The sequence below is a fragment of the Anguilla anguilla genome, chromosome 3 (genome assembly GCF_013347855.1).
Source record: "Anguilla anguilla isolate fAngAng1 chromosome 3, fAngAng1.pri, whole genome shotgun sequence".
NCBI classification, from domain to species: domain Eukaryota; kingdom Metazoa; phylum Chordata; class Actinopteri; order Anguilliformes; family Anguillidae; genus Anguilla; species Anguilla anguilla.
In genome coordinates this window covers 60,992,291-61,018,815 of record NC_049203.1, presented here as the reverse complement: position 1 = coordinate 61,018,815, position 26,525 = coordinate 60,992,291, and the positions used below count along the sequence as shown (strand labels likewise).

Sequence of the window (26,525 nt, the reverse complement as noted above, 5' to 3'; positions counted from 1 at the left end):
GAGCCACAATGGCAACCAGAGCTGATCTGCACCCGCTGTGTTTGTGCACGCTCTTATTGGCTGCTATAGAAGTCGATTCTCTCGATGCGTTCATCGTTCATCATCATCAAGTTGATTCCCTCGGTGAAGGAAATGCAAAATTATAAGGATGCCCAAAAAAGGATGAAATGTGAACATATCCCCTTGCTTATACTAACAGGATACTCAGTTTTTCAGAATAAAGGCCTCTATGGAAGACTATAGATACAGTTCTAATGCAAGAAAAAACAATGCATTCCCTAGCATTTTTTTAAAGTATGACTTGGTAAAAATGGCTAATATCACGTTAGGAGTGTATCCAAAATCCGAACACAAATTCTGTATTTGGTAATGCACAGACAATGCAGATATTTTTCATCTGTCAGTTGAACAAGGATATTTGGAAAATCAGATTAGTGGAAAAAGTGAACATTAAATGGAAAATGAGACAACAGTAATTTGCTGCGCACAATAAAGCATTTTATTTTTCAACACATTGGCAGATGCATTAAATAACAGTGCAAGATGAACAACAGAGCCCCCGCACCCCCACCACCACCAGTATGCAGCCCCACCCCTGTTCTGAATAGATACAGACACAGATAACTATGAAGGTTGAACACACGCAGCGTTGTGTCTGCACAACCTCTATTACATATCATCTCTCACAACTTGAGATTTGAGAGGTGAAAAAATTGCAACGAATGATTTTCAGGTTCACAGATTTATTTACGTTAAATAAATTAAAACGTACCAAAATCATACACTAAAAGGTGTGCAAATGGGTATTTCGTTTTTTTGCATATGTACAATAATCACAAGCCTTTACACAGCTCCAACACAAGAACAACAGAACACACACACACACTCAACATGGGTGATTAAAAATAACACCAACAGACACACATACATACATACAGAGACTGTACACATCGTATCTCTCCAGCAGCAACACCAGAGTGAACCTCCATGCTGAGGACAACGTATAGAAACTGTTGACTCATCAGCTTGGAGAACCAGGGCAGCAAGGGCAGGCCAGGAGCCCACACGCTCCCTGCGAGAACTCTCAGATAAACAAGACTCCCAAAATGGGCGGGGCTACAGTCAGCTGTCAGTTACCGACCCGTTTTAAACAACCAGAAGGCTTTTCCACTTTTTACCGCAATGTACGATTGCTTTAGTTCAGCGTCTCGCTGACAGAATGTGGTATCTCTGCCCATCTTTGGATACACGAAACCTTGACCGCCATTTATAAGGGTGAGGGAAAACCTCTGTGGCCGTGAAAACACGTTGCCAGGCCTTTCACGAGTCAGCAAACGGCCTGGCATTTGACTTTTCTCAGGAAGCGACTTTTCTCGATTTTCCGCATTAATCAGAAAATTTTATTTTTCAGATCCTTAATGTCTATGAGGTCACCAGTACTGGGCTTGAATCACTGAAGACTCTTTCCTGTGAGCTGTCAAAGCAAAAAAAAGTTCTTGTTCTTAATTAAGGGTATGAAGAACAGGACTTCCTGATTAAACCGGAAAATTCTGGAAACATCACATCCCTGATTGCAAGAGGGTGTCCTCCTCGCTCACTCGGGAGTCCGCTGGCATCCTGACGCTCCATCGCAGCGATTCAAAAAGAAGCTTTAGCGGGAAGCGGGGAGACGGTGAAGCCGAGTGTTCTACGGGTATTTTTAAAAGCAGACGACGGACAGGTGTCGTGAGGCACGGCTTCCTGTGTTTTACGGAGCGCCCGTGTTTAGGGAAGTCGTGCTGCGTGTTCTAAGAGCGGCGTGACATTCTTCTGCAGAGTAGGGAACGCGTTCCAAGGCGGCCTGGCCTGTAATTAAACTGGTACACCGAGGCCCATTACGCGAAACGTTCCTCTGACCTACGCACATGCCACTTCAGACACGGAGTACCGTTTAAATGGAGAGCAATGATCGAGCCAGGGATTCAATTCACAAGCAAGAGAAGTACCCCTGAGGGCAGTTAAAGCAAGTGTAGTACGGAGGTACAGTGTAGTATCCACAGGTAAAATGCTAGAGCAAGCATAAGAACAGTTCACGTTACAGTGACATTACAAGAACTGTAACATGTTAGTACAAACAAATTTAGGATGAGCAGTCAGTCTTGTAAAGCAAATAAATGCCAGGTATGGCCGCTATATGCTTATAGCTACATGCTATATGCACAAGGATCACAAGCAATTCATGCTTTGACCTACTGTAAGTAATGAGCTACTAACAGTAAGGTTTATGAAACTGGCTTTTTTCAGTTTCTCCATGCATGTCCGATGAATTTTCAGCAGCACAAAATTCTTTGAATACCTCAGTGTGATGTCACTGGAAAGTGCCACATTAATGAGTGACAGTTACCCTCTGAGAGAAAAGCATTGTATCATCATACCAATATCGTTGCAAATAGAAAACATAAAGAATAGCGTTTACCAAAAGTCTGTAAAGAACAGGCCACCACTTTTTGAACGTGTAACCTGCATGCCATATACAGTACTGTATGTCAACTCATTCTTGTACCATTATACTATGAAGTGAAGTATTATATCTACAGCAGACAATGATAGGTGAAACACTATTAACACCCACAAAGACATAATTGCAAGGGGCGCGTCTGAACACTTTCATTGCAATTATTATCGGTTATGATGAAGGGTACAGGGAATCCAGCCCTATTGTTCTTTGAAAGAAAGTGGGTGGGTTGTGGACGTTCTGAAACTGAACATTGGGCGAAGAGTACAATAAGTATCCAACATGAAGTCACCAGGAAAGGCACTTCACAGCTGCAGTTAAGGTCTACAAGATGGCAAAAATACGCTCCAGTCAACCAGGAGGAAAGCAAAAACAAATATTTACTTCAAGCATTCGTCATAAAATGACAAAACTTATTTTCTATCTTCCACTTCATTTTAAGTTCCCTATATCATATCGATAAAGGAAACGCAGGACGAGGAGGATCAAACAGTTGGTTTGCTAAAACGGAACTAAAAATAAATATACAATGTATACAACTACAGATGTAACTGCTGACAATTTTGAATCAATCAATTATCTTCAGACCTGGGCATCACATAAAGTCTTGCAGCTCAGTGGTAGAATTTCTGATCATTACAAAGTTCTGAATTGCCTGGAACAAAGTGCTTAACCGGAAAAATTCCCAGGTGTGTTTTTTTTGGTCCAATGAGAGAATCTGAGTCTGAATACTAGATTAAACTTGAGAAGAACATCTTGACCTTAGTCTTAGTCAAGAGAAACATTCAAGCAGCATCACTTAAAGTCTTAAAGTCAGTCCAATCACCCCCTCACTGTGGCCTGTCTTTAGTGCAATAAGCTGCACATTTCTTCGTACCCAGGACCAAAACACACAATGAGAGTCACAAGTTTACCACACGGGGATCCTTTTGGTGCAAAAAGCCAGCAAAGTGGATTTTATATAGAAAGGTAGGGTCAACATGTCCACTCAGGAAAGCAGTACCATGTACAACAGAGGAGGTTGTGTCCTTCTTGGTCCAGGAAGTAGCGGAGAGGAACTGCTTAGACGGCATGTATTGAGAGTTGTGCTTATTTAGGGGAGAAACCAGCACGGTGATGACTTTTTGCTTAAAGCGAAGGGAGAGGAATGGAGGGAGCCAATCAGCGGTGGAGGGGAGGAACCCTTCCCAGTAAACCCGCCGCCTCTTTCCACATTCGCCATTACCACCACCGCGGCGTCGAATGTGTCCCTGGCCCCGGGCCAAAGAGCACCTCCCTCCCTAAGCGCTCCGGTCCCCCCCGTGCAGGGCCGGGCCGTAGAGCGCAGCGGCGAGTGGCGAGCGTCCCGCCGGTCTCACTCCACGTCCCCGCCCATCAGGAACCCCAGGATGAAGTCGATGGCCTTCTGCCGGTCCTGGCCCGACTGCCGGCCCGCCACGTTGGGCGGCGGCCTGATGAGGAGGCTGGCGAACAGAGTGGCTGACGGAGAGGGGGAGAGAAAGAGCAGAAAAAAGGGGCACGCCCAGTCAGACGCACTTGCTAAGCCTGCGGACTATTTAATGGGTTCCAGAAAGTTGGGGTAGACGTTCTGAAAACGTACATTCCACATTCCAGGATCAAAGCAATCGTAAAACATTGCAAAATTTGAATCAAGCATCGATCCTCACATTATTTTACTACAAATGCCAGCAATGTACAACAAACGAGACACGTCAATGATCACAGCAATGTTCTTAAATTTTTATTGATTACCATGCTCCTTAATGCGTTTTCCATGACTAAATGATAACCATCAGGGGGTGGCACCAGAATATTTTCTAACCCTAACCTCGATTTATTTGAAACAATCAATGCATTTTAAAACTGTTTTAAGACATTCTCATAATAAGACTCTCTGGACACACAAACAAGAACCCAACCCATCCAGAATGTTCCTCAGTGTTCCTGGAACGTTCTGTATTGGATGAGATTGAGCTTGGGGGAGGAAGTGAACGCGAAGCACTGACTAACCTAAGAAGTTGGCGTTAAGGTTGTTGCTGTGGGAGTACTTGAGCAGCTCTCTCAGGAAACTCATGAGATAACGGAACACGTTGCGATGGACCCGGGGAAGCTGGGAAATGAGCTGCCGGTCAGAACAAGGGAAAAGCACAGGGGTCAAAGGTCAATACATGCCCAGGTCTAATAGAACAACACTATAAATAGTACATTAATTTCCAGTTAATAGTACCCACTTCATGTCCTATGCCAATACAATCAGTTACATACAGTGCGCTCCATAATGTTTGGGACTAATTAGCTGCAAAAACAGGCTGGCCAGGTTACAAGGCCAGTTCCTAAAGTACTATACTACACTGTCTCCCCAAAGAATGTATATTTCATTATGCAAAATAACATCTATCTGGAACCTACAATGCTTTTCAGGTGATAATAGCACATCATGGCGGTTAGGGTTATGTGGGGTTAGATGCAGAATACAGACAGTCATCCACAGGTGGGTGGCCAGTCACCTGTCTGCAGAGGCGGCTGTCATGGGAGGCCTCCAGGCAGCGCTGGTACAGTTCGTAACACACCACGGGCTCCGGCAGGGCCTCCAGCAGGATCAGCAGGGCCTCCGCCACTGAGTGGTTACAGCCAGCTGACACAGGCACCGTCAGGGAAGCAAAAAGAGAAACATGGAGCGACATTCTAGCACGACAGAGAGAGAGGGGGGGGAGAGCGAGAGAGACTGAGAGGGGGACAGAGAGAGAGGGGGAGGGGGAGAGAGAGAGAGAGAGAGAGAGAGAGAGAAGGGAAGAAGTAGGGAAAGAGAGAAGGAAGGGAGAGTAGGGTGATAAAGAGGGAGATGGAAAAACAGGGAAAAGTGAAAGGGAAATAGAGCCATAGGGAAAGATAAAGAGGGGGAAAACAATGCAGAGGTCAACATGGCATCAACAGCCAAACCCTCAAGGGGGGCAGTGGGGAAAAGGAGCGGGAAAAACAGAGAACGGGGGGTGAACAGAGGGGTAGGAAAGTAAGCCAAGCTCAGAATGGTAAGAGAAGGGGGTAGAGAGAAAATGTACAAGAACCTGGAGAAAGAGGACCAGAAAAGTGAAGGTTGATGCAGACCGATTAAGGCTGCAGCCATCTGCCCAAAGAGCTCTAGGGCACCCTGCCAAAACACTTCCACATGGCCGCAAGAAACACTGTTTATGGGACTCTAGTGGGGCTAATGGATCACGTATTTCTGCAACAGCAGACTGTCTTTGGGCTTACTTGTATTTTATTTACTTTCCTTCTTGGTTTTTGAGGGCTTGCCAGAAGCGTTAAAGGTCTCGAGCACACTTAAGAAAGAAATGGGTCGAGTAAAGTTACAACATCGAGCCCTGCGTCTTGTCACGGACCCATTTATCCACTTATCTGCGAAACCAGATGAACTATGATGGCTATTTTTACACAGCGACACCAACAGGGGTCTGCTGCCCCTAACAAAAATACGCCCTGTGGTTTTGTGCAACTAAAGAGGCAAACCAATCTGCAATTATGGGTTATGTAAACAGATCTATGAAAAACATGTGTACGTGTTGCCGTGGATCCAGAGGGGAAAGGATACGTATGGTTTCAGGAATGCTGGTGTCCAGGCAGTCAATGATATTCTGCAGCTCCTCCTCCAGGCCTGGTGTCTGGAAGAGGTCCTCCTAGAACCAACCAATCCCAGTCGAGAGAGAGAAATTAGGCCTTGGCCCCTGTTCAAGTTGTCAGGTCTGTGTTTCCCATGGAGCTTGGCAAGGTTTTGGTTGTGCAGCGTCTCATTCGAAAAACTACAAATTATTTCGGCTTTTCTTGTCTATTCCAGTTTGCTGATTTCAGGAGCACATACAGTACTGGGTAAAAGTCACAGACCACCCATTCTCTTGTTTACTTTCCAGTGAAAACAGCCATTAAGAGAAAGTTATTTATTTCACTGTCAGACTATAATGCAGCAAATATATATATATAATGCAAAATTACACAAAAAACTTCACAGATATTTAAAATATCAAATCTTGTTCATCTCTTCTGATTATTTTCTTTCCTCAGTAGGGGCTTTTTGACAGCTACACATTCTTTCAGACCCATAGCAATGAGTTGTCTTCTCACAGTGGAAGGAATGACAGAAACACCTGTGAACTCCTTCAGATCTGATGCAAAAGTGGAGCTTGATCTTTTTTTCCTAGCTCGAAGATAAAATCTTTAAAAACAGTCTTTGAGATGGCGATAGTTTCAGTGCTCTACCAGTTCTTGCACGGTTGTTAGGAGTCCTAAAATTTCTGTCTTGCAATATTCTTTTGAACTCCATTTTTGGAAACTCCTATCTTCTCCACTTATTCTCCTTTCACTTTCACCTTCCTTATGCATTATCTTATATCTAATCTTAGAAACATCTCCTTTAGCCTTTAGATACACATGACAAAGAAATCTACAAGACAGCTAAGGTGTGTTTGGGTAGTTGTTTGCTTGACTGTTGGAGTCACTTTCGAAGGCAAAGGCTTCTAACATAACGTCATAGACACTTTCTGTAACAACTTTTGTTGGGAAGACATAGCTGTAACTTGTTTGTTGATTGGAAGGATAGGATGGAAGACAAACTGGTATTAGGGTGCATGAAAGGAAGTGGACACATACTGATAGGTCTGATACTATATGTAGTGGTGGAGGATTATTATCTATTATTATCTGTTAAATATATGTGTCCTACATTACTGTCTGACACTGAAAAATTTTTTTGTACTGAATGGCTGATTTCACTGGAAACCGAATAAATAAATGGGTGGCCCTGACTGACTGTACAGCAACCAATTTAGAGAAAAAGACTTAAAAGTGATACGGTCAGCCTTACTTTTTATTTATTTATTTATTTTTAAACATCTTACAAAAAATCTGTGACCTCAGCGAGGTGGAGTCGACCTACGCCTGTTTGGGCTACACACATTGGAAAGAGGGTGTTGTGCCGCCCGCTAAGCCTCACCTGTTGGCAGGACTTGGTGAAGAGGTGGTTTACCAGAAGCCACACCTCCTTGGGGATCTTCAAGGGCCTATCTTCAGTTCCGGGAGAGTCCGCCAGGAGGAAGCTTATCTGGGACTTTTCCTGGGTGGCGAGAAATGAATGGCCAAGATTAGACACAAACTGGGACACAGATAGCATGCGCAGGAGACACAAGCACAGAAGGGAATTTGAATTATGTCGTTCTTTTAGAGTTGCACAGTCTGTGTTAAATTTCTGCCCGACTACTTTTTCACCATGAGGACCAACCAATAAATAGCAATAAACAATAAGAAAATATACAATGTAAGCACGCGGGAGTACTGTTTTAACTCACACTGGTAGAATCTGACACATTACATTGTGGCCTGGATTCACTCAACATTTGTCCTTAACCTTTGAATTTCATATCCACTTTCAACAATAAATAAAAATTGGACAGGTTTTGTTAAGTCTCAGAGAAATGTATGGTTCAAAGTTGGAATGATTTTTACATTAATAATTTGGTAGACAGACTGATTTAAGGGTGTACTTACAGATTAAAAGAGAATATACTGTATGCATTCAACCCACATTCTACAGCCCTCTCTAAATGGACATCATCACCACGGATGATAAACAAGCAAATATTTAATCAGTGATTTGGACGAGGGCCACTTTACATTCCTCCGGACGCGTGAAACGGATCCCTGGGAGCACAGAGCAGGAGCCCAAAATAACCGCAGAGGAAACTTGAGAAGGAAACTCTGACAGAGAACACGGCCTGGATGCTGCGACGGGGCGGGGCTTAACAGTCAGAGAATCCGCTCACTTTCAGTCATCGACAGGGAGCGTACAGTACTGTGTGCGACTTCCTTCCCTGGAAAGCAGCGCGCCTGCACACTTGAGGGGGTGGGGTGGCAGGTGACAGGATGACAAGTCGATGACAGATGACAACAGCCCCAACGTGGGCCCATCGTTAAAGGTTCCTATGGAACACCAGCATCAAGGAAAATTCCTCTGGGCGCAGACAGCAGTTTGCAGCACTGCTGCGAACAGGCCGAACCCACCGAGATATATTGCGTACAGCGTCCGGAGCCTTACATCACAGATTACTGTAATTAAACCGTCAGCCATGTTGATTAACTGACGCCGCTCCAGGAGCTGATAGTCAGCTCGGCTCACAGGATTTAAATGCAGCTCCATGCAAGCGCTGCTGGGATATGCCGGGCCAGCCCCTGCATTCTCTGGAAAGACCCATTCGTCTTAACCCTTGTGTTGTCTTCATATTATGTATCCACCCTGAGTCCGCAGGGTCAAATATGACCCACCATTGCCGGACTCCATGCGATCAATAAGCACTCACCAATCAATGCTTTTGAAGAAAAACTTAACAGTCACATTTAACTATAAGTCAGATGCTTTGTCAGTTAAAGGACATTGTGTAATGAATTCAGGCCACTGTTACAGTACAAAGCCAGACAAGAGTATGCTAGAGTAAGCAATTCCAGTCCTTGATGGTAGAAAGGGCGTTAATTTCACATTAATTCTTAAGCATTTGAATAAAAGACTTGTGTATACACTGTGGGGATACATGGAATCTGGATTTAACATATGCTCTCAAAATCAGTCACAAATTATCGCAAAAACAAGTTATGTAGATATAAAGGACTCTTATTGGATGCCCTTGCTGTAAACATTGCTCTATTTTTACCTGGTCCATGAAGCCTTCTTCTCCCTGAGCAGCAACCAGCCCAAACAGAGTGTGATCGGAAGAGAGGGATTAAGGGGAGAGGAAGAAGAAAAGAAAGAAGAAAAACAACACAGTGACTGAAGATTCACAGCATGCTATCCGTTTGTTTTTTGAAAACGTTCTCAAAAACCAGCACCGGGGCCTGTACTCAGTGTAAACTGAATACACTGAATAAACTGGGCCTATATTCAGTATAAAGGGCTACAGGCTACAGACTCATACCTTGAGTAACAGAGAAATATTTATCGTGGAAAGCACTGAAGGATCATCACTGAAAATCAGGGCAGAAGCAGAAATAAAATGGATTTTAGCAATGCCAGCCCTAGAACTGCTTAGCTTTTATCAATCCCTCCATCAAGCCCCGCGCAAAAGCAGCACTCATTTCATTACCGCTCTTCAGAAAACCCTTTCTTACATATGTCTTCTTAGCACAACAGCAGTTACTCAGTGCTCTTCATCGCTGTTCACAGGGACTCTAAATAAAACCCCGGCAGCAGCCACACAACACCCACGGCCAACTCGCACTCAAAAGACCACACCCATCCCCACTCCCACTCAAAAGATTACACCTATTCCCACTCCCATTCAAAAGACGACACCCATCCCCACTCCCACTCAAAAGACCACGCCTATCCCTACTCCCTCACAAAAGGTCACACTCATGCCAACTCCCACTCAAAAGCCATGCCTAAGGCCACACCCACCCCCGCCGCCAGGGCGGCCATAGCCTCACCAGGTCGATGAGCTTGGTGATGGGGATCTCGCGGATGGGCTTCTTCATGCGGCACAGCGCCTCCAGCGACGTGCCGAAGCAGCTGGGCAGGTAGTTGCCACTGACGGTGAGGAAGTAGTCCTTGCCCTGGTCCAGGTGCAGCACCAGGATGTCCTGGATGGAGTCCTCCCCCGAGTTGAGCAGGGTCACGGAGTCCTTGTTCACGAGCACCTCCAGGCAGATCTCCTGCGTCTCGTCTGAGTGGGAGAAACCGACTGATCACGAGCCGAAACCGGGGCAGTTCAGAGAGATAAAGGCCTGGATTTGTCTGTAACTTCGACACACACTTTCAGAGTTTAGCTTGACTGTTGTAAATGCCGATAGAAACTGTACAATACATAAAGTATGTTTTTGTATTTACATATTCTTCCCCAAAATATTTCTCTCACACCCCACCAACACCAACAAGACTGGGAACCATTTTTCTACATTATGAAGCAAGAACCACTGTACGAAAAGCTAAATAAATAAGCTATATAAACTATTATGATTATGATGATTATTGTTATTATTATTCTGCAGCAGTGAGGCGGACTCACTGGGCTCCAGGAAGCCGTGGCAGGGCTCGGCCTTCAGCCAGGGCTTGCAGTACTGGGTGTCGTTGAGCTTGGGGATGAAGCTGAAGTGGCAGGGGGCCTGGCCGTCGTTGGTGATCTGAAAGCGCTCCCTCTGAACCTGGCAGAACTTCACGTTCTCAAAGTGGAACTGCGGGAGGAAATACCAGGTATCCCGGGGATGAGGGCGAAGCACGAACACGCAGATGAGCAAATACCCGTACGTTTGCACACACAACCACATGCACACATACACGCACACATCCACTAACAATTACACATGCATGCACAGGCACATCCGCCTACACAAACACACAGGCCACACGCACAAGCACACAGGGATCACATGGCACAGGGCGCTCGGGGGTCTCATCCAAACACAGGAAAGCATTAAGCCTATAAATTCCAAACCAGCAGCAGCAGCAGCAACAGTCAGTCCAGGAAGAAAGAACATTCTCAGTGGGAAACAGAAAAGGTACACCTCCCTCCATATTTAATGTGGACCGAAAACGAATCCACTACTGCTGCCGGCGCTCAAATGGAAGTGGCTGGCATGGCACAGTCATTTCCCTCTCCAATAATGGCTAATGAAGTTCTGCTTAACCAGATTAATGTGGTCACATGTCCCCGGTGCAACTGTACATCTTGTTACGAACATTAACGGGTAAGCACCACATATTATGAAACATATAATACACCAGCAAAATTGTCCTATTTTATTATTCACAACATTAAATAGATAGTTTTATTGAAATAAAGGCAGGAAATAAACTCTAAAAGATCTGATGAGCTTACTTTTATGCCCAGCCTCACTGTCCAGCGTCACATTTTGTGAGGTTGAAGGTGGAGGAAGTCAAGTCAGATACTGTTAAATTAGCTATAGCTCCTTTTCCATTAAAAAATTAGCAATTAGCATAAAAAACATATCACTACAACTTGATCCGCATCAGAAAGTTATTGCAACAACACTAATGGAAGATGAGTTAAATCAACATATGATGCTAGACCAATGTGCTGTCTAGAGGCGGATTAGAGTAGATCCTAATTCGATTAAGACCTGAAACATACCTTACGTAAATATGCAAACGCAAATGACTCCAGGCCAACGCACTGCAAAAGAACAGCCCAGTTGTACATACTAAACGTGCATCATGTCCTTGTGGAGCTAAAAAAAAAAAAAAACCCAAGTCTACAAGGGTGTGATCCAGGACAGTGGTAAAAAGATTGAAGGGAAGAGAGGACAAACTGAATGGAGCTTTGCCCGCCATAGCTCCCATTGTGGCAATGCGTGACACTACCTCAGCTTTGGAGATACTAGATGGTACACTTCACAGAGCTAAGGTAGGAGTTAAGCTAGTATAGTCCATCTGCAACCCTTATTGTCTAAAATCCTTGTATTGGACACACAGGTATGAAATTTGTATCAATCTTCCCAAATAAATCTGGGTAAGAATTGGGTGAATTTCCCAAAAAGTCAGAGTATTCCTTTAAATCTTGGCCTGATTGTTGGCTTTGGGAAAAATCCTCCAGCTTCGATCCCTGCACCTCAGGTTCAACCCCTGACCAGCTGTACTGCGGCATCAGGATCTGCAATTTTGTCTTCTACACACTACTCAGAGTCAGAGTAATGCGAGTCACTGACAATGTCCTTTGATTCGGAATCAAATATTTCAATGCTTTCTATTTCTGTCATCCTTTCAAACAACTGATGTCCATTTCTGACTGGCCAAACTGATCCTAGGTCAGCTGTTCTGCTCTGAGACACTGTACTAACACGGACTCTGGGCCCTTTGCTCCTTCGCTCTGCTCACCTCCCTTCGAGTCAGCACCAGGGACGGCAGGAACTCGTTCTCCATCCTGTCCATCATGCGCACGATCTCCTCGAAGACCTTCATGTGCCTCTGCTCGTTCACGACCTTCACCTGTCACACACAGAGAAACGTCAGCCCCCCTCCCAGTACCCAACCTACCCCCTTAGCAACAGGAAGTGACAGTACCCAACCAACCCCCTCAGCAATAGACCCATTCAAGGACATTCAAAGAATTTCACTAAATTCCATCATTTCTCCATGCTTTGTGAAGTAGGTTTTTTAGAATGTTTTTTCAAAATTGTAAGTTAGTGTTTCAGAACTGCATAGCTTTGAATAACCAGAAGGGATTGTTACAGTTGAGAACATCCTAATCTCATATTTGTGATTTCACACCTTAAAGGGTTTAAGACACACCACACAAGAATGTTCAGCAAAGACTGCAGCTACAATACAGGTACACGACTACGGTCTCCCAGATTTATTTTCACTACGTTACATTAGGATGAACTCACAGACAGTTATTATACTATAGCCACATGGTATAGTCCAATGGTTAATGGTTGTATACGAGTACAGGAACACTGTCTGTGGCTCATTAAGGAGATATTTAAGGCACCTCCCACTGCCACCCTCATCTCATTGCTCTGAAGTAATTTCCTCTAGACTTATTGGTTCCAAGAGAAGCTAGACGATCTCATGCAATTTTAAATATTCACTTAATACTCCTTGAGGTTGCAGACTCGAAACTCTTACTAATGTACTACCCTTCATCTTGCAAGGCTTCATTTTTTTGTTTGTTTCAGGTTAAAACAAAGAAATGCTGAAAATACTGTCAATTACATTTTTAAAGTTTTAAAGCTATCAGGCTTTAGTGCCACACACTGATGACTACCCATATAAGTGACAGTGGACCAATGACAGGCCATGTGGGCGTGTGTCTCACCCCGATGCTGAAGAGGGCGCTGACGGGCTTGTGGTCGCTGGTCTGCAGCGCCATGTGGCTCCGGTACTGCAGCTGTTTCACTCCGGTGCCCCTCCACAGGATCCGGTCGCACCAGGCCGGGACACGGCACTTCCCACTGCAGAGAGATCCCTCCAGCACTCAGTCAACGGAGAATGCACCCTGCCTCCTGTGCCCTCCACCCTCATCCCCTCCATCCTCCACCCTCAACCCTCCACCGTCCACCATCCACCCACATCCTCCACCCTCCACCCTCATCCCCTCCATCCACATGCTCTCCATCCTCCACCCTCAATCCTCTACCCTCCACCCACATCCCCTCCATCCTCCACCCTCAATCCTCCACAGTCCACCCACATCCTCCATCCTCCACCCTCAACCCTCCACTGTCCACCCACATCCTCCATCCTCCACCCTCATCCGCTCCATCCTCCACCCTCATCTCATCCAGAGTATCTGCTCCATTCGACACTTTCACAGGTAATGCTGTAGGGTCACACAATGACAAACGAACAGAGAGAGGCAAGGGTCGGGTTGTCTACCTGGAGTCCCAGCGGTCTGTTCTGGGGTCATACTTGTATGTGGGTATAAACTTGATCTCTCCCTCCATGAAGTCAGTGAAGGCCTGATGTGTCTGCCTTTGGACATTGAGCTTAAAATATGAGGGGAAAAAAACACCCACTTATAGACACATATGCTATTTAAAGCTATAGAGGAACTACTCCACTTGGTGGAATAACTTGTGGTCACAAGCATCTTTACCAATAGAGGAAGCTAATGTCTACCAGAGTAAAACTGGGGTTTCAGAATTATTACCTCTTTGGTTTCATATGTGATACAGGTGCTGTTATGAGGTAATGGGAACAGTTTGAATAAAGACGAGAGAAGAGAGACACCAAGACTTAAACACAACCCACCTGGTCACATTCCAGAAGCTTCTTCAGATCATTTTTGGAGATGAGGCATTTGACTTCAGTTGCATCGTACATGAACAGCCGGTAGTTCAGATCTCCCAGCCAAATGACTACACTGTAAAAAAAAAAAAAAAAAAAAAAAAAAGGGTCATAAAAGCATTGAGTACCTCCAGCGTCCCATGAGAAGTATATATAAGCAGTACATAAGCACTGTTTAACCAGAAAATCAAACGGAGATTAGAGCCATGGTAATGAAATGCTGCAGCCTCGAGGCCTGCTCTCTGGGGCTGGGTGGGGGGCTCACTCGTGCTTGACGATGCTGAGCGGGGGGTAGTCCAGCAGGTGGAAGGTCATTCGGGCGCAGATGTCCTTGTAGTCCTGGTTACGGCGCTCAAAGTGTTCCACGTGGGCCGCCAGGTGAGAGTTGACGATGCAGAAGCTGGTGTTGTGGAACACGAACCGCACCCCCACACCACCCTTATTTCCCTGAAAATGCATATTTTTATTTCATTATTTATTTTCTCTACTATTTTTTTTTGTTTTATTTATTTATTTCGCCTATCTAAGCTGGTCTCACTACTGCACTCCTCCTCCGTATACTCAGGAGAGCACAGACAAGCAGCGTTTTCCTCTGAGAAACATGCTGCCGCCAGCCGCCATTTTCTTTTCGAGAGCACTTAGAAACAAGAAGTATATTCTAATAGTGCAAATAAAAAGGACAAACAAAGAGTAAATACCTCGCTGCAAGAACAAATTGTACGTGCAAAAAATGCATGCGCCTGCTAAATGCCTAAAATAAAAGCCTGCAATAAACTGAAGTGAAATTAAAGTGCACGCTCAAAACATACAGTAAATCTTGTCTTATAGCACAAGGAACAGCACAAACCGCACTGACCATATTACTTCTATACAATGAGGAAGGTCAAAGTGAGTCATGGAAGTGAGCACGTCACTGTACTTCATCCGCACCATTTTACCCATGATGCCCGTACCCACGGACCCGACTGCCACCTCTTTGATGTGGTTCCTGTGCTCACTGTTGACGAACACCACCAGCATCATGCCCACCAGGCGAATGGTGCGGACCTGAAGAACAAACAAGCCCAGAACTTAGCTCAGACTTTGCGGCTATCCATCACTGCGGACAGAAAAGTATGTTTGTTTTTAAAAAAAAACTGAAGAATCTTGTTCTACAGCATCTTAAAAATTCTTTACTTTCAAAGGCATTCTCCATCCCATTAGCAAAGCTTTCAAAGCAGCAAAGAAAAGGCATTCGGGACCAAATCAAATCTGTACGGTTTTCCGTAACCAAGAAAGTGAAATACAAATCATTACAGCTTTGTAAATTGTTAATCTTCAGGTGAACCAATGCTATTTAAATAGCTAAGATATTATAACCATTAACTACAATGGGAGCATAAAATTAATCTTCTAGGCAGAAAAAAAGTCCACACCAGTTCCAGTTATCACACACCAAATAGGAAGTCCTGATTCTGGGCAGGTGCTATTGAGCCTCTGACTCACATGGCTATACTTGGCTTTAGAGTGCAGGTTCCTCTCCACAGCCTCCACCCACAGCTGCTCTTTGGATGAGTCCAGGTAGAAGAAGGCCTCAGTGCTCAGGTCCAGCTCCTGGAACCTTTGGAAATCAAAGGAGCCACACATATGGTGGAAGATGCCACAGCACAGCACATTCAAATAAAGCACTGCATCTCCATAAAGCATGAATCTACCATTTACACTTCACAGAAAACAAACAGAATAAACATTCTTAATAAATCCAGTATAACTACAGCAGAAGGTAATTATAAATTCTAAGCCAGGCATACCAGAACTCAATAGGATATACTGACTACATTAAATGCCCTCACAAGCAGGGCAGTTGGCAGTGACGTTAAAGGTAATAAAATGGCGCGTGACCCTGACTGATCCTGGTCCCCATACTGACCCCAAAGCGTAAACGTCTGGAGGCTCAGGGTCACAGCAAAGCCAAGGCCTCAGACTGCCCTCAGGAGGCTGGCCATTCACATTCCACGTCCCTGTGAAGAACCTGCAGCACAGAGCAGGACGCTGTCTTTCACAGAGCAGGACACAGTCTTTCACAGAGCAGGACACGGTCATTCACAGAGCAGGACACGGTCATTCACAGAGCAGGACGCTGTCATTCACAGAGCAGGACATGGTCTTTCACAGAGCAGGACACGGTCTTTCACAGAGCAGGACACAGTCTTTCACAAAGCAGGACACAGTCATTCACAGAGCAGGACACGGTCATTCACAGAGCAGGGCACGGTCATGCACAGAGCAGAACACTGTCATTCACAGAGCAGGATGCTGTCATTCACAGAGCAGGACACAGTCATTCACAGAGCAGGACACAGTCATTCACAGAGCAGGACGCTGTCATTCACAGAGCAGGACACTGTCATTCACAGAGCAGGGCACGGTCATGCACAGAGCAGGACACTGTCATTCACAGAGCAGGATGCTGTCATTCACAGAGAAAGACACAGTCACTCACAGTGCAGGACACTGTGACACACACACACACATACAGACACATATATACACATATATACACATACACACATACACACATAGACACACACAGCTTTCATCTGCTCTCTGGAGTAAGACCACCGGACTCTCACCTGAAGTTGTGTATGTCCACATACTCCTTCTCCTTTTTGGCCAGGCGGTGTTTGATGAGCCCCTCCCGCTGGCTGGACTGAGGGGGGAACATGGCGTGCCTCATGGTGGTGGAGCGTTCAGCAGAGGTCATGCGCCTGTGAAGGCATTACATCATCACTATGTGCCCGGGAAGTTATTACATCAGTACTATGCGCCTGTGAGGCAACTACATTATCACAGACAGCACTGCTTATGCAAATTAATAGTGGCCCAGTGGTCCCCCACAGCACCGACCTCACTCTCTTATTTTAAAAAGTATAAAGTTCTATTTTTTTAAAAACCTCAAGGAAAGTTGGTTTGAATTTACACGTACAGCATGTACGTGTTACAATGTAACAGCCGTTTATGTATGATGTAACAGACCATAGGTTTAGAGAAGCACATGCTCAGAAGTGGGGTGGACTTTGCTCACAACCTTGTCAAGTTTATAGTAAGTAATAAGTGAGCGTGGCTAACCTTAAAGGAAAGAAAACTCTGTTTGAAGGTTTCAGTTAGGCATCACATATGCAAATAAATTAAAATACTAATAAAACCTATACTCCTAAAATTCATTTAAAAAACAGAGTCTTGCGTCCATAGAGTACAATAGCTGCAGCAAGGGGAACCTCATAATGAGCAAAGCCCCTGTTCCTCTTACAAGCGTCAAATTCTATACAACACTAAAAAATAATCTAAAAACCATTGAGCCACTGGCAAGCTTTCTCAGCAACTTGGCTGATTCTTCTAACAGCACTTCCTTGAAGACTAATACTCTTTTTTTAATTTAGGTTAGCATAAAAAGCCAAGACAAAACTACTTTTACATTAGACTTAAAACAAGAAAACAAAATAAACGTATAAGAAGCACGCAGAAATTATTGTATTCAGAAATGAATGATGTGTCCTGTAAGGATACTCACTCTCTGCTGGTGGGGGTGTTGACAGGCCCATCCCTGCTCGGCAGGGACGGTGCTCTGTTCCTGGGGGGAAGCCCAGGAGGAGGGGCGCAGGGGGGCGGCTTTCGGGGGGGCAACGGGGGTGGTGGAGGAGCCCCACGAGGAGCGACGATGCGGTTCTGCTGGTTCTTCTTCTCCTCCACCTTCAGGGCGTGGTTGAAATGGTTCTCGAAGCCGAAGTCCATAGCCAGGGACAGAGCTGGATCTCGAGCATCTGCTGAAGGCAGATGTGGGACATTTATCACTGACAAAACCAGTTCAGCATCCTAATCTTTACTGCTCACTCCGATCAAAAGACACAGGTTTGAGGTAAGAGACAAGACATTTTCTCTGGCCTGCCCACACTTCACCAGGATCACATATGTACTGGAAATACTTCAAGTAACAGAAAAAATCTGATGTGCAGGTCTTCGAGACTTATAAACAAAACAGTGTACAATTTATGTGAAAGAATAATTTTGTTCTGATGGTGAATCTAAACTGCCTGCACCATAAATTTTTGTTGTGCATGAGATGCTTTGCATAAATTAACCGAGAATAACATCTTGCATGCTTTACATGCTTGCGTTTTATGCTGCTATTTATTTGTCAGTGCCTACTGCTGCTACTGAACGTTGTAAACAGGGAGTGGCTTGGTGACGTAGTAAAGTTACAGCAGTGTCTGCCTTAAGCAACAATTGAAAACCAAACAGATTTCTCTCTCTATTCTCTTGGCACATTGTTGTTCTGTACATTCAGTAATAATGGAATGAGACCAATGGAGATGTATTTGTGTCTTTATTTCACCCACTCCGCTTGTGAAAGGTGAAAAAAAATGGAAATTTTTTTAAATGATTATTTTACAATAACCTATCAGTAATCTGCAGCATTGACTGGTCTCTAAAGAGTTAAAGTACTTCAAATAAAGTATTTTGTCCAGGTCTGGTCCACACCTGTGCTGAGTGGGACTGTCCCGTTGCTAGGGTTGATGGGCAGGGCAGTCACAGAGGGTTTGGTGCTGGGCAGCACCATGGCCGCTGGTTTGGAGACAACCTTCTGTGGGGCAGCAGGGACTGGCTTCAAATTGGGTACTGGGGCAAGAGGGACCATCCTTTTGGGTGGGGGTGTTTTTGACACGGCTGAAAAAGAAAAGAAAAGCAGGCTTTATTGAAATGGCTGGATCGAATGACTCACTGAAGAAGGAAACACCGCTGGAAGCTGGAAAACCCTTGTCTAATCAGTATTGTGCTCTGGCGTATAGAATTACAAATTTTCCACTGGTTCCTATGAGAATCCAAGTCAAATGCATATCCCTCCATAAGTCAGGGGTGGAAACAATGGTGTATCTGCTCACTTCCCCACAGCCACAGCATCAGACAGAAATGTGCACATCTTCCCGTCTAAAAACCAACACGTGAAAGATGGAAGGATCATAAAATAAACCCGAGGAAACAGCCTCTGCTAGTGGCAGCCTCAAACAACGGACTCGGTTTCATAAGATCCCTGGTGTGCACGTCCAATTTTTTTAACATTCGAAAGAAGACATTTGGTGTAGTATCACTATGCGTCATCCGCGGATGGATTTCATATGTCCTCACGTTTACAAACAATTAAAATAATACAATCAGTAATGAGGAATTCATGTCATGGACGCCACGCCTCACTACAGCACAACCCTTCAGCACACCAGACCACACAAACCTCATAATGGAAATGTTAAGGGCTGAGTAACACTCAGGAAGAACAGCAGAGACAGAACAGCCCGTGACACAAGACGACTGGCTGAGAAACTTTACACCTGCTGTGACGTCATAACAACGGCCTAGTTTAAATCATTGACTGGACGTGCCAGACAAAAGTAGAATGACATAAGTAGAACCGGATGGCATAGTTGTTGAGGAACTAAAAAAAAACCAGTACAGCAGGTTAAGCCTCCTTACGATTTACATTGAGATACACATAATTCATTGTGAAAATATCCACAAGGGATTTTTTTTTCCCCTTCTGTTGTCATCTACGGACAAAGCCTTGCGACAGAATAGCTAAAACACTGAGGAATTTCAACTCATAGTTCCTCATACAAATATTGTTAGACGGCCAGGACAGGAAATTCTTGAGCACATTCCTGCTGGTTTGGGAAGACGTGTAGAAACTTCCTGCTGGCGTACAGCAGCCTGGCACGCAGTACGTGAAGCTCCTCACCTTGATGTTTGGCCTTCTTCACCTGCGCAAAGAAAGCCTGACTGCGCTCATCGTCCAGCAACTCCAGCAGCAGCTCCGGGGATCGTTCGCCTTGCACGCGCACGCGCAAAGGAGCTGGGAAGCACACACATGTGCGTGTTTGGTGAGCACGCAAGCACACATGCGCACGCGTGTGCACATGCAAACACATATACAAGAATCAAATACCTATACAAATGCACACACGCATGGACACAAACTCACAGGTATGCATATACACAGCATATGCACGTGCACACACACACATACACAACTCTCTCATGTACACAGGGAACCCCATACAGTATCTGCACCTGCTTACTAAGGTATTCAAACCTGCAGCTGGTTATACTCTTTGCTGCAGATATATAGAAACTATATATGACTGGCTCATATCCATAAAAATTGGACAGCCAAGGTACACCATTGCATGTTGCAAAAATGCTGCAAGCTTGGATTAACAGCTGTCAAAATAACAACCGCCTGCTTTTATCTTTACACTGTAGCTGAAATACTGTTCTCAGGGTACAATATAATAACTCTCCTTATCTGTTATAGACATAAAACTGATTTACTTTGCCCGTTCTAAACACTCATTAAAGCAACACTGAGCCATAAAACAAACGTATTTAAAGCTATTCCTTAGGTTTCCACATTAAGGACAGAAAAGAATCCTGGGACAGGATGAGACTTCCTCTCATTTAGTAGATTTTACTTGCACTTACAACAGAACATTAAATTTCCTTTTCTAGGGAATTAAAGGTGAAAACATACTTATTTTGAACTCCATGCCACAAGGCAGGTTTTAACAATCTCACAATGAACTCTAAAGTGGTATTCACTTATATTTTTACAATACATTATTATTTAAGCCAATTATCAGCTGGGATTAAGTGAATACCCAATATTCCAGTATGTACAAGGATTTCATTCACACTACTACTATTATGGAATATATTTCCTTTCTTTACTGAGCAGTTGGTTCCAGAAAGAAAAAAATTCAGATCTATTAATTTTATTTCTTCATTTAAAAACAATGACTCCATTGTGAATTCTTAAGACAATAAATACCTGCAATAAATACATAACTGCATTTATAGAACTTTCATAAGTGCAGCTGAACATTTCACAAAATGTCCAGTATTTTGTCCTATTGCCCTACACATCGTATGACCTTCAGCATGGCATTACTCACAGTTAATGGGGAAATCAATGAGTAGTGCCTCCTCAGCCTCTGAAAAAGAAGAAAATTTAAGAAAAAAGGGGTTTATAACATAAAGTGATACTCAGTATCCATTTGGTACCTTGTAGGTTAATCATGCAATACTTTTTATGAATGTATACTACTGGTTGTGTTTAACTGGTCTGTGTGTATGTACTAATCTGTTAAATTGAGGCCTAAAAAGACATGTAAATAAACACAACTCACTTCTAAGTACTGGAAATTTACTAACACTGCTATTTAATGGAGGAATAGTGCATTTTGTATTAATGTGTTTAAATAAATATTTGCACACAGGGTTTTTATTGTATACAGACATGCCCATATCATACTGGCACTTAGAACATGTTTTCTACTGATCATGCCTGCAGATGTAAAGTGCATTATGGAGTGAGTGAAATTCAATGTTTCCTTTTAATGTCAATGCACTGTTTATGAGGGGACACTAAAGGCTAATTTCACAGTCCACTAGAGACTAAAGTCAATCTATTCTACTACTTACTTGGTTGTAAATGGCTTAGAGAGAGTAAGCCTATTAAAGACAGGAGCTCCGTAACTCTATGATACTTACCCCGCACAAGGTGGAAATGGCTGTTGATGGGTATAGACAACTGAGGCACTGGACTCGTCACTACAGCATCAGGATTGGCTAAAACACCCAACCTACAAGACAGGGCCAGTATAAGCCATAATATACCCATTTACAGTGCCTTTATGAGCCTCTCTGTAATGACACTAGGTCTCATCTTTACACAAGCACAGACGCCACTAGACAAGAATGCAGTTTCTTCTCAGACCGTGTTGTCCTCTGTATGCAGTAAGAATTCCCATTCAAATTTTTGACCCAACACTTTTTGCATTGCTTTTCTGCACGTCACACAATGACAAAGTATTTACTTATTCAGCACTAAATTATCACTTCTGATTTGTGAGATTGTGAGATTAGACTCATCACTAATAATTTTGGCAATCAGTTTAATGGGGCAAAGGGGCATGCACTAATCAGATAGTGAGGGAACAGCACAACGGCCAAACAGCAGCCCACACGCTAATCCCGAGTGATTTATTTAATTCAACCCATGAGCAGAGACACCGTGAGCTCCATCACCTGACCAAGACCAAATGGCTGAAACGTCACTGCTGGAGGATTGAATTAACTAAGTCACTTGGGAGCATAACTTATTTTCTTGAATTTGATTATTCTTTCTCACTGAAAAACATTTAATCGTCTTATATTTTATGAAATTACCAACAGCACTGTTGGAGGACCGATGGTAAAGAAACAGCGTGATGCACCAAGATGTTTAAACCTACAGCCTGAAGCCCCAGTGACAGTCCCTGAACATTCTGGAAATCTGGAGCTTTCAATGCCCAGGCTTCTGGCCTGCCACATTAGACTAAAAAGGGATTCCCGTCTCTTTGAGGGCTGATCAAAAAAGGCGACAGTAGTCTTCTGCTTGTAGCACTTTCCACATTACTTTCACTGCCCTGGGACTCCGCACTAAAGATAGTGACCTAATTTAGTGGTTGAGCACACCGTGGAGACCGCAGGAAGCTTAGGAGAGTACAGCTTTAATGCAGTTAGAGGGGCTGCAGGCATGTGAGTCCCATTAGGCCCTGGGACATGGCAGAGGAATGCAGGCGGACAGGCATCCCGCTAGCCGGTACCGAAGCTGAACGCACACACGGTCTCCTTCGATGGCAGCACTCACACCGCAGTCCCGAAGACACGGGTCATATAACACCCTCCCATTATACCACTCCCATGTCCTGGACTTCGCCACCAAGCTGATGTGCAAATGCTGATGACCTCTGGGGCTGGGAGGAGACCCTGGCGGTGCTAAGCACAATACTAGCAGGTTTCGTTTTCCCATTCACAGGAAGCTAACATGAGAGAACCAAATACTGGTATGGCTTTGTCTTATTTTGTAACACAAGGAGGTCCTTGTTTTACGTTGTGTAACTTTGCAGGGTCACCATTATAAAACGTGTTGTGTTACACATGCTGAGTTTAGCTGCTCTGATGCCCATAAAGGCCCGTGTTTAATCCGTTTTAAGCAATGTGTGAAAGGCCTCCTCTGTGCAATTTGAGACAAGTCTTCTTAAGGAGCCAACAATATCCTGCTGGTCACTTGAAAAGGAAAGCATCCAGTAGCATGAACAGTAAAGTACAAGCTCATATTTCACACAGATTTCCTGATAATTATTTTGGGCACAGAGTGTAATGGATGAATAGAAATCCATGAAACTCAATTGAAATATTCTGCTTAATGCCACAGATAAACGTTTTCGTCTTGCCTGTGGGATGACCATGCAATTCAGTTTTATGGCAAATCCTTATGAAGCATGAAGTCCAGAAAAAATATAAAAGAATCCATTAATGCATACAGATGGCTCCGGTTCAAAGTGCGTACCCTTAAACAGAAGCAAAAGAGCAACACACTGCGACAAATGGCAAAATGTAGTTTTCAATAAGGGAAAAATGTTTGTAATTTTAACAGATTTCAACAGATTACCACAATAACGTCACTGTCCGGGTGAACAGCTACGCACTCACATGTAGTCTCCAGATCGCTCGATCAGTGACAGGAGCCTCGGTTCCTTGTTGCCATCTCTGAGCTCTTGTCCCTTCACGGTTTGGTCATGTCGGTTAAGAAATCGTGACTGTGATAAGACGGTGATGGAGTACGTGCAAATCACAAGGCTAACTTGAGTAAAAAAGTTAAATGTCTTGGCAAGCCCTCCTGTTCAAAATTGCATGCAACGGACACTTTTTTTTTTTTTTACAAAAAGCACTGATGTTTTTTAGTTCAATTTCCACACTTCACGGACATCCTTTTGCAATCTGAACACTAAATTGACAATGGAAACAAATATTTATGCTTAAACCATATGAAAACAACTACACAGACAACATTACAGACAAGCATCAGATGTGGAGCAATCTTTTTTATCACCGGTCTAGTAGTCGCTGCTACCCATCCTTATTTCGTTAATTGCTGACATTTGATGATGGAAAAAATACCTACCTGATTAACTGGTGTTTCGAGTCGCTACAAACACACAAACGAAATAACATGCTGGCAAAATAAGCGTGGAACAGACAAATACACGGAAAATCAATGGCAAGCTAATGTGTGCTAGCTCGCTAATACTGACCAGCACTATAGAGCCTTCACACAGCTAGCTTGGTATTAGCAACAATTATCCATGTTGTATTTATTGAATGATTTTATAAATCGCCATTTTTGAAAGGATATTGCTAAACATTTGTCTTCACAAAATCCAAAGCCCAACAGCTTGTCCATCGTCATCGAATTATTGATATGGTTGACTGTGTTCCAGTCCGTCTTCTTCCAGACGCTTTTGACAAGCTAGCCTAGCTAGCTAGCCATCTTCAGAACCAAAACAAGCAATATACGGCCTTCTTGGGAGACAGCTGCCAGAGGATTACTGGATCTACCCGTATTTTCGCTACTTCATCAGCTACGCGTGAACAGCAAGCCTCCAGTTGCAGTTTCCAGTATTGCAGCCTCGCTAGATGGGTACAGTATAGCTAGCCATGTTCCCCACCCAAGAAAACGACTTTCTCCCGAAGCCGGACCGGAGACAGCTTAGGCTATATATAATTTAGTTTGCTATCCTAATCCGGTTCGACTGAATGAGTGAAACGCCGCCCAATGTGCGTTCTTAAACCGGATAACTTTAGCTAACGTTAGCGGTTGTTTTCTAGTGAGAAAGGATGTGATTTTCAAGAAGCTAGTCTAAATAGCCTAGTATTAGCGAGAAAGATCTCGAGTCGTCACATTTTCATTTTGACAACCTATCCCTTCACAATGGTTTTCTTGCCGGTTGATACACCTGGTAGCAATGCGATATCGTCCCCGCCCATTCACGGAGGACACCTGTGTTGTTGGCAACTTCTTTCTCCGCGCTACTGGTACAATGAGGCGGACCGTCCGACCTGAAATACGACATAAGCCTGCAATTGTAATAAAACCTTTTCTTTTGAAGCGAAAACGGACTGACTCTAGAACGACTGGTCAATAACTGTCGTTTGTTTTAGCGTAGGTATTTTTCTCGGACAAAATAATTTCGTTTCTTGGACGGAAAGTAGCCTACCCCTGTAGGCTATCCCTTGTAATGGGCCCTGGCGAAAAACATCGCTTACTAATAATACTAATTGTTGGAAATGGAACCACAATTGGAATTCTAATAGACTAGTGTAATTATTTATTTCGGCGGCATGCTGCTAGTCTATATGAAAAAAGACAAGCAGTATTATGACATTACGTTCATTTAGCAGACGCTCTTCCGAGCGCCTTACAACACAGATCTTGTACCTGAATAATGGGCAGTGCCAGACCGAGTCACTAAAGTAGCAAGTGAAAGTTAATGATGCTAACCAAGAAATTAAATACACATTCTGAATAGAACACATACAGATTACATAAGATCTAATAAATTATACATATTGCCATAAAATAAAACCACCTTAAAATAGCATAACCTCAATTTAGTGAAAAAGGTTGGTGTGCTAGGAGGAGGTGGGGTGGGGACATGTATGGGAGTGGAACCAATATATAGTGTAGAAGTAGTCTGCGTCGAAAGATGGCCAATGAGCTGCTGCCCTGACCACTGTGAAGTTAGTTCTGCCACTAGGGGGCAGGCACAGACAGTCATCCTGATTGGGAGATGCGACCGCGCAAGAAGTGTACAGCTATGAGCGGTTTGGTTTACTTCACACCCCTAATAATGTGTAGACGCAAGATCACCTGAGCATGAGTGCAAGTTGATTATATGAACAAGAACCGAAATTCAAATGCTGAATACATATATTGTTTACAAGTAGTGTATTGTTGTAAACACTCTAAACACTAAACATAATGAACATACTTTGCGCTGCGCACCTTTTTCCTTTCGTGTTGAATCTCCGTGTTTTAGAGCATTCCAATTTGGGAGAAATAAAAAATAATAATAGTTTAATAGAATGTCGTATTTTGTTTACTGTTCACGCTAGGAGAAGTGTTTTCTACAGCCTTCTGATTTACAACCGCATTTCCAAATTTGTTCAGACTAAGGAAGATGGCAAACAGAATATAGAGGGAAAACTAGCACTTCCTAGCGAAGAGCATGAGATAAACATGTGAAGCCATCTGTTCATTATTCTTTAAAAAAAAATCTTTTCACCTTTGGCTCGTCATAAGAATGTTGACTACTGTCGCAAAGGATATGTATATGT

The 26,525-nt window shown here is 43.8% G+C and overlaps 1 protein-coding gene across 2 annotated transcripts; it reads right to left on the bottom strand.

Annotated features, from left to right (window-relative positions):
* Positions 1 to 726: 726 nt before the first annotated feature.
* On the bottom strand, positions 727 to 25,796 carry LOC118223511 (inositol polyphosphate 5-phosphatase OCRL-like). Of its 2 annotated transcripts, none has more exons than XM_035410152.1 (24): positions 24,544 to 25,796; positions 23,841 to 23,920; positions 21,855 to 21,946; positions 21,257 to 21,295; positions 20,044 to 20,157; positions 18,795 to 18,980; positions 17,827 to 18,079; positions 16,889 to 17,023; positions 16,186 to 16,287; positions 15,762 to 15,876; positions 15,207 to 15,323; positions 14,542 to 14,723; positions 14,241 to 14,352; positions 13,866 to 13,975; positions 13,306 to 13,441; positions 12,363 to 12,473; positions 10,537 to 10,702; positions 9,959 to 10,194; positions 9,187 to 9,210; positions 7,479 to 7,598; positions 6,084 to 6,168; positions 5,002 to 5,129; positions 4,505 to 4,616; positions 727 to 3,973 (listed from the first exon to the last, which is right to left on the bottom strand). In XM_035410152.1, exons 1-24 carry the CDS (start codon positions 24,595 to 24,597, stop codon positions 3,849 to 3,851), a joined length of 2,934 nt encoding a protein of 977 aa, XP_035266043.1. In that variant the 5' UTR covers positions 24,598 to 25,796; the 3' UTR covers positions 727 to 3,848. The 2 variants fall into 2 exon arrangements, with proteins under 2 accessions (XP_035266043.1, XP_035266044.1); XM_035410153.1 differs by having other exon boundaries at positions 17,827 to 18,076; positions 24,544 to 25,795.
* Positions 25,797 to 26,525: the final 729 nt, after the last annotated feature.

Coding starts and splice junctions, on each gene's coding strand:
- LOC118223511 (XM_035410152.1), bottom strand. CDS start 24,597: ATGACGATGGACAAGCTGTTGGGCTTTGGATTTTGTGAAGACAAATGT. Junction 15,877..16,185: donor CCAGACGTTTACGCTTTGGG/GTCAGTATGGGG, acceptor TGATTTCCAAAG/GTTCCAGGAGCTGGACCTGA. Junction 10,703..12,362: donor TGGTGCTGACTCGAAGGGAG/GTGAGCAGAGCG, acceptor TTCCTCCCGCAG/TTCCACTTTGAGAACGTGAA.